Source organism: Alligator sinensis, unplaced genomic scaffold, assembly GCF_000455745.1.
Source record: "Alligator sinensis unplaced genomic scaffold, ASM45574v1 scaffold551_1, whole genome shotgun sequence".
Classification (NCBI taxonomy): Eukaryota; Metazoa; Chordata; order Crocodylia; family Alligatoridae; genus Alligator; species Alligator sinensis.
Genome location: NW_005842526.1, coordinates 861,041 through 870,734, shown reverse-complemented (window position 1 = coordinate 870,734; position 9,694 = coordinate 861,041). Strand labels below are relative to the sequence as shown.

The following is a 9,694-nucleotide window of genomic DNA, read 5'->3' as shown; positions in this document are numbered from 1 at the left end:
GGAGTAGGAGTTTCCTTCTCTGACTTGCAGGCTGCTGCTTCCTTGCTATCTAAACCTCTGCTGTTTCTTGTTTTGCAGCCGTGGTCTCTTCATCCGTCGGAGGCAGCTACGGCTCAGGGACTGCCCTCGGCCTGGGGACAGGGGCCAGCCTCGGCAGCGGGCTTAGTGTCGGGGAAAGTGGCTTCGGCGCCAGCAGTGGGAGAAGCCTGGTCGGAGGATATAGCTCTGGAGCAGGGAGCAGCTCCAGCATGAAAATTGTATCCAAAAGCATGACCAAAAGGAGCTTCCGGAGCTGAAGTCCCAATGAAAGCCAAATTCATCCTCGCCCAAATGGAAGAAATATGACGCTGCCTCCTAGTGGCTTCACAACCCACCACATCTGTAAGGCAGAAGCTTGGGGGGATATTATGAAATGTCTCAGAAGAGCTAGATTTGTTTTATTGCTATTAAAAGAAGACACTTCTCACACCCACTGGTATTTATTGGCGTGTGGGAGATGCCTTTTTCTATTCCATTTAAAGCGCCGTGCAAAGGGTAAAACCCCACCCAGGGAATCAAGTGCTGAAAGCCCATTTTGTATGAATAATAATTGGCCATTCCACCTAATGAGTTCAGTGGTTCCAGGACTTGGGTCATAGGAACCAGCAATTTTCAAGGAGTTTTCCTGGGAACGCATTCTGTTCTGACTTAGTCTGGTACAAGTGCGGAGTAACTTCAGGTGCAGGTTTATACCAGGGTAACACAGCAGGATTTTGCCCTTTCCATGCTACTTTGTATTTTCCCCCTGCTCTAAATAATCATCGATCCTGTTTCCATCCTTGCATTTCATATATATTAGTCAAGCAACCAGCTAACCCTCCCCTCCTAGTGGGTGGGAGCTGGAGTGCTACACTGGGCTTGGAGAGTGCGTGCGTTACATCCACTTAAGAGGCAGCTTATATATTTCTTAGCTTGCTTTCCTCTTCTTTCATATTCCCACTCTTTCTGGTTCCTCTTTGCTTTTACCACATAGACTCCATTTCCCAATGGAAAACTGGTGTGTCCACTACAGATTGCTTTACCACCAGAATGCCTTGCTCATTAAGTACCTATAATTCATATCTACACCCAGTGGAGCATAACGGCCAGCCAACCTTATGGCTATGTCATGCAAATCTCATCTTTAAGCCACTCTATTATTCACTGTTAGTTCTCAGAGCATGAAAAAAAATAGAGATGACACAAGAATGATGTTTTCTACATGCCCAGTAAAAAACAGGCAGAAACCAGATGGATGTTATGTTCTAGAGACAGTTAAGATCTGTACCATCTGTAAATGATCTTAAAGCCTTGTGTTTCTATGTGAAGAAAGAAAAGGGGAGTCAGTGTTTTTATGTATCAGGATGCTCATGATCTCAATTCCCTGTTCCTTTATGCTTGTGCCGAAGTACCTTGATTTCATGGAGACTTTTTAATAAACTGCTATCTGTGTGCAATGCCATCCTTCACGTCTATTTTTGCAATTTATACTTACTCATATATAATTATATATAGCAAGTCTCATAAGAACAGCCCTCAACCATTGTCAGCATTCATTGCCCCTTAGATTGTCGTAGCAAAAAAAGGAAAAGCAGGGGAGGTAGAGTTAAACTCATACTACAATTCAAATATTGCATGGGAGTTTCCAGCTCTTTGCGGTCATGCCTGCAAACAAAGCATTATTGTTAGGACTCAGTGTACATGTACTATCTCTGTTTAAAAAATACAAACAGCTGCAGGGGCTGCGGCTTAAAAACCTATCACCTGCAATGGCCAACATACAGTTAATGACACAGGGCTCGTTAAATGCATTGGGTTGGTCTAATAAAAGATATCACATTCACCCAAGGAACCTTGTCTGCCTATGTCCTTAGACCAACACGGCTACAACCTAAACCCTTGCTACCCAGCAGACTACAGTGAGGAGCTCTGCAGGGTCCTACAAGAGTCCATAACATCATAGCTGTGAAGATCATGGACTTATCCATAATCTGCAAAAGCTCTGCTGATGGCACGTGATGAAGTGAGCTCTTGCTCATGAAAGCCTCTGCATCTCTGATTTGGTTAGTCTATCAGGTGTATCTCTATCCTTCCTTCTTCACTCTGATTTTCCATGAAACGCTGTTGAGGGGGAAATAACGGAGGACAAATGTTCCTTGACAAAACATCCTATTTTGACATTCAACACAACTTCTCAGTGCTTTTTCTTTTGAAACAACTTCTGGTTTGGGATGTCTCTGTTACAATACAACACGTGATACATAAAACCAAAAAAATTAAAAAATGAAAATCACAAGTTTTTCAACCCGGTTTTAGTATTTATGTCCCGGGTCCACATTTAGATCCCCAAGATGCAGTCGAATGAGGAAGCTACTCACTGGTCCTAGAAGGAATCCCACAACCAAGCCAGAAACAGCTGAACAACTGTTACAGCAAAGCAATTCTCCTTGACTTTATCCTCCACCCCATCCCAAATACTGGGCGGTAGAGCATGGCTGCAGGTTGCAGGTCTTGCCAGATCCTTTTGTTTCCAGTGCAGCCCATTCCCTCTTCTATTCCTCGTGCACGAATGGAAAAGGTCTCTGACTTTTGCAACCAAATTCTCAGCTGGTGCGAATCAGTGCAACTGGGGTGAAGTTGGATTTGCAGGGTTTTTTTCCCAGCTGAGAATCTGTCCCAGTCAACAAGAAAAGAAAGATCAAAGAAAAAAAAAATCCTATGAAAACTTTCCCAAATGTACTTGTTCTCCGGTGCTTTAAAATCCACCTCCCCTTGAACCCAAGCAATCCCAAGCGCAAGAAGTATTCGAGAATTAATTTGCCAAAGATCTTTTAAAGATCTTTTTTTTTTTTTAAATCCATAAAAAAAGCAATCGATAGGCTTGATTCATCTCACACCAAAATGTACTCCTTCTTTCAAGTGTTGCAGGAAGCTCTTAGGGTGTGGTTCAAATATAAGACCTCTTATAATTATAATGCCACTGTCTCATGCTCCTACCCAGAAACTCGGAAAAACTCCATAACTCCTGGGGTGTTCCCACCCAGCAATGTTAGCTTCCTAACAGGCACTGAGTATAAAACAAAGGACAACTTTATTAAGAAGAAGGGGATGCAATGTTAATTTGGGAAAAAACAACCACATTTCTATCACATTTTGGGTGGAAGATTTTGGTCTCAGTTTCCCAATGAACATCCGATGGGCAAATGTCCCTCTCACATTCAGTTTGCCTCTTTCTTGCAACTCGTTCACGATTCACCATCAATGGTCAGTGATTGTCTAGCAGTCGGGCAGGTCCATCTTCAGTCCTATGAGCTGTGTTGTGTAACAAGGCAGAGCAAACAAGGAGTATCAGGCCCACATATAGAGGTAAACTCCAGGTTTAGGAGCTTACCTCCACTGGTGTAACAGAGCTCTGGATCAAACCACACAACAGAGGACCTTGGGTGTTCTCAGGCATAAGCAAGCTGCTTCACAAGAGACCTTTTTTTTCCCACATGTAAAAGGAGCCCGCTGTCCCTTTGCTACTTCACATGATGCTACACACATCAAAAGACCAGCTTTGCTTTTCTCTTTAATCCTTAACTATAAAAAAAAAGGAGGCTTGCCAATGCAGTTTTTATGGGGCTGGCTTTCCCTTCAATGAAATGGGCCTCCAATGTAACGTGATACGCGTTTAAGAGCATCTCAAGTCACTACTCAGCAAAACGTGTAAATGGGATGGTTACCAAACACCCCAAGCTCATAAACATCATCACAAATGGGCTTTGGGGTTGATGATGCAGCTGAAGCCCGTTCACCTAGCAGATAAAAAGGGGAACGTTTCCATTCTTGTGTTAGAGGGAGACTCACCCGGGTCATTTTTGCTCTCTGCTCGAGCTTTCCAGCGTTGCCTTTGCCTTCACTCCAGCGGCCATGTCTTGCCGATCCTACCGCATTAGCTCCAGCGGCGGTGGCATGAGGGGTTTCAGCTCTTCCTCAGCTGTCATCCCAAGGAATGTGAAGAGATACAGAGTTAGCACCATCTCCTGCCACGGCGGTGGTGTGGGCTACAGAGGGCTAGGATACTTTGGTAGCCGAAGCCTTGGTGGTATAGCGTCCTGCAAACCCAGAATGGCTGTTGGGAGCTGTCCTCCTCTTAGATATGGATATGGGTACGGTCTGGGATATGGCTATGGCGCTGCCAGCTTTGGGTACGGAGCTGGTGGATTCTCTGGTCCTTGTCCACCGATTGCACCGGTCACCATCAACGAACAGCTGCTCCATCCTCTCAAGCTGGAGTTTGACCCTAATCTTCAGTCTGTGAAATACCAGGAGAAGGAGCAGATCAAGACCCTCAACAACAAGTTTGCGTCTTTCATTGACAAGGTGAAATGACAGTGGTCACCATGAGCTGTTTTTCCCCATGAAAATGAAAGCTGAGATTTTCAAAGCTGGCTAATGGGCAGGAACGTTCAAGTCCAAAATTTCAGCCTAAGGATTCAGATAAGGCCTGATTTTCCCTGGGGCCACATTACGTGACTCTAACAAGGTCAGAGGGCTTTAAGGTGTGTGTAAAGAAGAGTAATGTAAGACGGCCATAGTGCAACTGAGAACCAGGGTCAAGTTTCTCGAACTGTATGTAGAGGGTCTGATTCTTCCCTTGCTTACACCAGCTTTTATGCTCCGGGTAATTCAGTAAAGTCATCTCTGAGGTCCTGAGTCATCAGCTGTCTAGGTCCTGAGCTGTTCAAAGGTACATGGGACAACCCCAAAGCATCTCTTCACAAGAGACGTCTGAGAGGAGACCTTGTAGCAGCCTAGAAGTTTACCAAGGGAGGACAACAGAGAATTGGAGATGAGCTATTAACCAGGGCACCCCTAGGAATAATTAGGAATAATGGGTACAAACTAATGGAGAGTAGATTCAGGTTAGACATTAGGAAACAATTTTTCACAGTAAGGGTGGCCCGAATCTGGAACGGGCTGCCAAGACAGGTGGTGCTATCACCTGGCTTGGAGGTCTTCAAGAGGAGGCTAGCTAGGCACCTGGCTGGGGTCGTCTGACCTCGGTCCTCTTTCCTGCCTGGGGCAGGAGGTCGGGCACGATGATCCTTCAGGGTCCCTTCTGACTCTACAATCTATGAATCTCTGTAATAGCAACTGGTTCTGCGTTTTTCTAAACAGCCTGGTTGTCAGAAGATGCATTCAAAATATTTTTGATTCTTATGATCTCCACCTTGCCGAACACCTGTCAGATGCAGCAAATGCATTTTACCTTTCATTTTGCAGAGTCAGCAGTAATTCTTTGCTTCTAGCCAGTCTGGCATGTTAGATCCTTTCAAAAGCTTCAAGGAAGCTCTGTTTCTTTTGGATTCAGGTCCGATTCCTGGAGCAGCAGAACAAGGTGCTGGAGACCAAATGGAGGTTTCTGCAGGAGCAGAAGCGTTACAAGAGTAACATCGAGCCCATGTTCGAAGCTTATATCTATAACCTGAGGCGGCAGCTGGAGGTTTTGGCAGGGGACCGAGCTAAGCTGGAGACAGAACTGAGCAACATGCAGGAAACTCTGGAGGATTTCAAGGAAAAGTAAGTGTGAAACTCTGCCAGATACTGTATTTTATTTCATACCGGTGCGGAGGGAACAGAACCCATAATCTATTCCAAGATGGAAAACTAAGTATAACGTGACCCTCTCTCATATCCCTATCAGATACGAAGAGGAAACCAGTCGGCGAGCATGTGCAGAGAATGAATTTGTGATGCTTAAAAAGGTGAGTAAGAGGCAGGTCATTTATAACCCAAACCAAGGCCAGCTTATTACAAACAAGGAGCCAGTTATGTACATTGATTTTTAACTTTGAAAGACAGAAAGGAAGGAAGAAAATTACACTGGAAGAAAATGAAATTATGATAAAATTAGGCAAGTGATGATTCAGGGGACTGAGTGATTAACTGCATTTTCTTCTAGCATTAATAGATATATTATGTTTCCTGGAAAATTCTCTCATTGCCTCACTGGCCTGCTTTAGGACGTGGATTGTGCCTACATGAACAAGGCTGAATTGGAAGCCAAGGTAGAGTCCCTCATCGAAGAGATCACCTTCCTGAAGAACTTGCATGAGGAAGTAAGGACCTTTCCTACTCCCTTCAGTCCATGGGATATCTTTTAAGAGGAGAAGAAAACAACTTAAACTAGGGCTTGTCTGGGGTGGTTTGGATAAGGATGATCTTCCCTCCAACGGGGGGTTGGATGACATGACGTCCACAGGTCCTTTCCAGCCCTACTCTTTTATGATTCAATGAACTTCTATGATATGTAGTGGGTCAAATTTGTTGGGAGTCTGATGGCAAACTCTCATATTATCCTTTGAAAACGACATCTGAATTGAATATAGAGTTGGAAAGATGAGCTAATGGGTAAGAGCCAGAGCCCAAGTTTGGTGTGAATGGGAAACATCTGCGTTGCTTTGAATGCGTCCATTTATACCAGCTGAAGGCCTGGCCTGGTGAGGCAGGAGACCCTAACTTTAGCTGAATGGACTCATTCCCCGTGCGACTCTTGGTGAAACCACAAAGCCCAGTGTTGATTTGCATTGTGTCGTTTTTGACATGGTTTTGGCCACGTTAAGTACGACTTGCACTGTGTTACATACACCCTCATGTTAAAACCCATTCAATTCCTCTCCCTGTTTCTGGGTGAGAGCCAAAGCTATGAAGGACGTAGAACGTCTCTTTACCTTTGGACCGAGGAAGCAAGGAAAACTCCCTGACGAGGTCTGTCTCCCGCAGGAAATTGCTCAGCTCCAAGCTTCCATTTCGGACACTTCCGTTATTGTGCAAATGGACAACAGCCGGGCCCTGGACATGGACGACATCATAGCAGAGGTTAAAGCACAATATGAGGACATCGCCAACAGGAGCCGAGCTGATGCAGAGTCCTGGTACTACAGCAAGGTAGGCGAACCTAGAGAGAAAGGGGTGGTGGATGCTTGTGAGAGGTATGGCTCTAGCAATGAACTCATCAGTGAAACAGTTCCTCTTACAGGCCTAACAGAGGGAGTAAAATATAGGGAGGCAGCTCTCCACTCAAGAGATCCATTGTATGCCATTATATTCCCTCATTCTGTTATGATTTAGTCTCCACGATCAAGAGAGAGGGCCAAAATCTCATCTCTGCACACTTCACTTCATCAGAGCTACACCCACGTACATCTGCTAAGGGGCTGGATTGACACAAATATTTTAAATTTCCAATCTGAATTTACCAAACTTTCCAAAACGCGGTTTCCTCTGATTGTCTTGCCTGCCTTAGGACGCTATGTTTCCACAACCTGTGCGGCATCCCCATTTACGGTCCACACAGAAGACAGCAGCCTAATGCGGCTACTGTCTGAAGGAGTTGCTCCTTAATCCTAGTAGCAGAGATCTGCACTCAAGATCCCGCAGCCAAATACTGCTGCCGACCCAAAAGGAGCTTGTTACAATTTCCGTAGCTTTTGGTACTTTTTAAGAGTGTCTGTTCATTCTTTTGACGTTCATTATAATGATGAATTCTCTCTACCCTAAGTACGAGGAGCTGAGAGAAACTGCTGGGAAACACAGCGACAAATTGCGTAACACAAAGAACGAGATAATGGAGCTGAGCCGGGTGATTCAAAGACTGAATGGAGAACTTGAAAATGCAAAGGCCCAGGTAAGTGTGAGCCACTGGCAAAGCCTGTTGAAGGGATCAATCACTTATAATATATAGGCTGCTTTGAGAAGGTCCCACTTTATTCAGTGATGATTTAAAAATTGTCCCACAGCAATAAGGCAATAAAAATCACCTCCACTGAAAATTATGTAGTACTGCTTGACTGTTCTGAAGAACTACTAGGGTCTTGGACAGTAATTGGTCCACAAGAAGATCAAAGTCGATTACTTATATCTTAGAAAATCATGGGAAATGAGGAGTGGAAGGGACCTCAAGAGGTCTAGTCCAACCCTCTGCTCAAAGCAGGACCAAAACCAACTTGATCATCCCAGCCAGGGCTTTGTCAAGCCGGGCCTTAAAAACCTTAAAGGATGGAGACTCTACTACCTCTCTAGGTAACCTTCACCATCTTCCTAGTGAGAAAGTTTTCCTAATATGCAACCTAAACCTGCCTTGCTTCTAACAGAGTTATTCCTTTGGCTCAAGCAGCAGAGGCATGTGCTGTGAAATGTTTCCCCTTAGAAGTCCAAAAGAGGCCTTCTCCCATTTATGATTTTTTTATGGCTCTAAATATGCAACCAAATTAACATAAGGCCATAAACGAGCAGAATCAAGGGCTGACCCATTCAACAAATGGAATTGTGTCTCTAAATGGTCTTTACCAGCTTTGAAAATCTCAGCCAGTGGTCATGTTTCTCTTCAGCATCTTAGACGGCAAGACCTAGAATAGCTCTCAGCAAAGATCTATATCATGGATTTTGGTCCACAAGGTTGAATGCGAGGGAACCCCAGTATAATGGGAGTCTGTATGTTGAGTATGTTGATGGCAATGCTAATGAGGAAGGAGTCCTCCATCCAGCTGACCACGAAGTGGCTCTGGAGATGTTCCAAGATGGCTATCTCCGCCTGAGCAGTTCTTCAAGCAGAATCCAAAAGTAGGCAAATTGCAGCCCCAAAAAAGATGCTCTCGGGAAAGAGCACATTTTCCTGAGTATGTGCATGTCCTCTCTCCAAAGAGAGGCAAACTGGAAGCAGCCATAGCAGAAGCTGAGGAACGTGGCGAGATGGCCCTCAAAGATGCCAAGTGCAAACTGACTGACCTGGAGGCTGCCCTGCAAAAGGCCAAGCAAGACATGGCTTGCCAGCTGCGGGAGTACCAGGAGCTGATGAACGTCAAGCTGGCGCTGGATATTGAGATCGCCACCTACCGCAAGCTGCTGGAAGGGGAAGAATACAGGTGGGTGCTTGGCACAACCTTGATAAACATTGCCCACAATTTGTTTAAAACACCTAGCGCAGCTAAGGCCTGAATCCTTCAGCCCGAACTCTAAGGCATGGTCCTCAGACTGCCAAGTCCCTCCACTGAGAACTATTTAGGAAAATTTCTGTAAGCACATAAGAGGGTTAGGAGCTTCTGTGGCATGGTTGATGTTCAAGCTCCTAACGCACTCAGGTGATTTGGGCCATTTTGCCAATTGGGTTTCCCGCATGAATAAGGCACGGGGGAGTATAGAAATAAGAAATGAACAATGCACATGAACACCAGGCAGTCAAACTGCAGTACTTCCAAGTCCCTAATGTGTTGGCAATATCACAGGTCGTCAAGATGCAGCTGATTCAGGTAGGGACCACATATATATAATGCATATTATATGCCTAATTCCTACGTGCTGCATTTTAATGCTTTCTTCATTTTCCCATCCTCGTAGGTTGGGTGGCGAAGGCGTGTGCCCTGTGAACATCTGTAAGTACCAGACCAGTCTCCTTCTCAGCAGTCCCCCATGATTAACCTTTGCCAATGAAATGCATTCACTTACTTACAATCTCTGGCTTCCTTTGCAGCTGTCTGCAGATCCCAGGGGGGGATTGTGCACGATACCAACCCCTGCTTTGGAGGCGGATACACTTCTAGCAGTAGAGCTTTATTCAGAAGCGGTGGGCTAGTTAGCAGCGGAGGCATGTGCAGCACTAGTGCTGGAAAAAGCATCGTTACAGGCGCTGGAG

At 45.2% G+C, this 9,694-nt stretch overlaps 2 protein-coding genes across 2 annotated transcripts in view; both read left to right on the top strand.

The window, feature by feature from the left end:
* LOC102371761 (keratin, type II cytoskeletal 6A) overlaps positions 1 to 296 on the top strand; it is a 9,897-nt gene extending 9,601 nt beyond the window's left edge. Inside the window, exon 9 of the mRNA XM_006031731.1 lies at positions 79 to 296. Coding sequence (XP_006031793.1) covers positions 79 to 296 — 218 coding nt within the window. The remainder of the gene's footprint in view (positions 1 to 78) is intronic.
* A 3,634-nt stretch (positions 297 to 3,930) lies between these two features.
* The window catches only part of LOC102377836 (keratin, type II cytoskeletal cochleal-like), a 5,883-nt gene continuing 119 nt past the window's right edge, over positions 3,931 to 9,694 (top strand). The window contains exons 1-9 of the mRNA XM_025213376.1: positions 3,931 to 4,383; positions 5,375 to 5,583; positions 5,708 to 5,768; positions 6,027 to 6,122; positions 6,787 to 6,951; positions 7,565 to 7,690; positions 8,707 to 8,927; positions 9,400 to 9,434; positions 9,533 to 9,694. The exon at positions 9,533 to 9,694 is cut by the window's right edge and continues 119 nt beyond it. Of these exons, the coding sequence (XP_025069161.1) occupies positions 3,931 to 4,383; positions 5,375 to 5,583; positions 5,708 to 5,768; positions 6,027 to 6,122; positions 6,787 to 6,951; positions 7,565 to 7,690; positions 8,707 to 8,927; positions 9,400 to 9,434; positions 9,533 to 9,694 (1,528 nt within the window). The remainder of the gene's footprint in view (positions 4,384 to 5,374; positions 5,584 to 5,707; positions 5,769 to 6,026; positions 6,123 to 6,786; positions 6,952 to 7,564; positions 7,691 to 8,706; positions 8,928 to 9,399; positions 9,435 to 9,532) is intronic.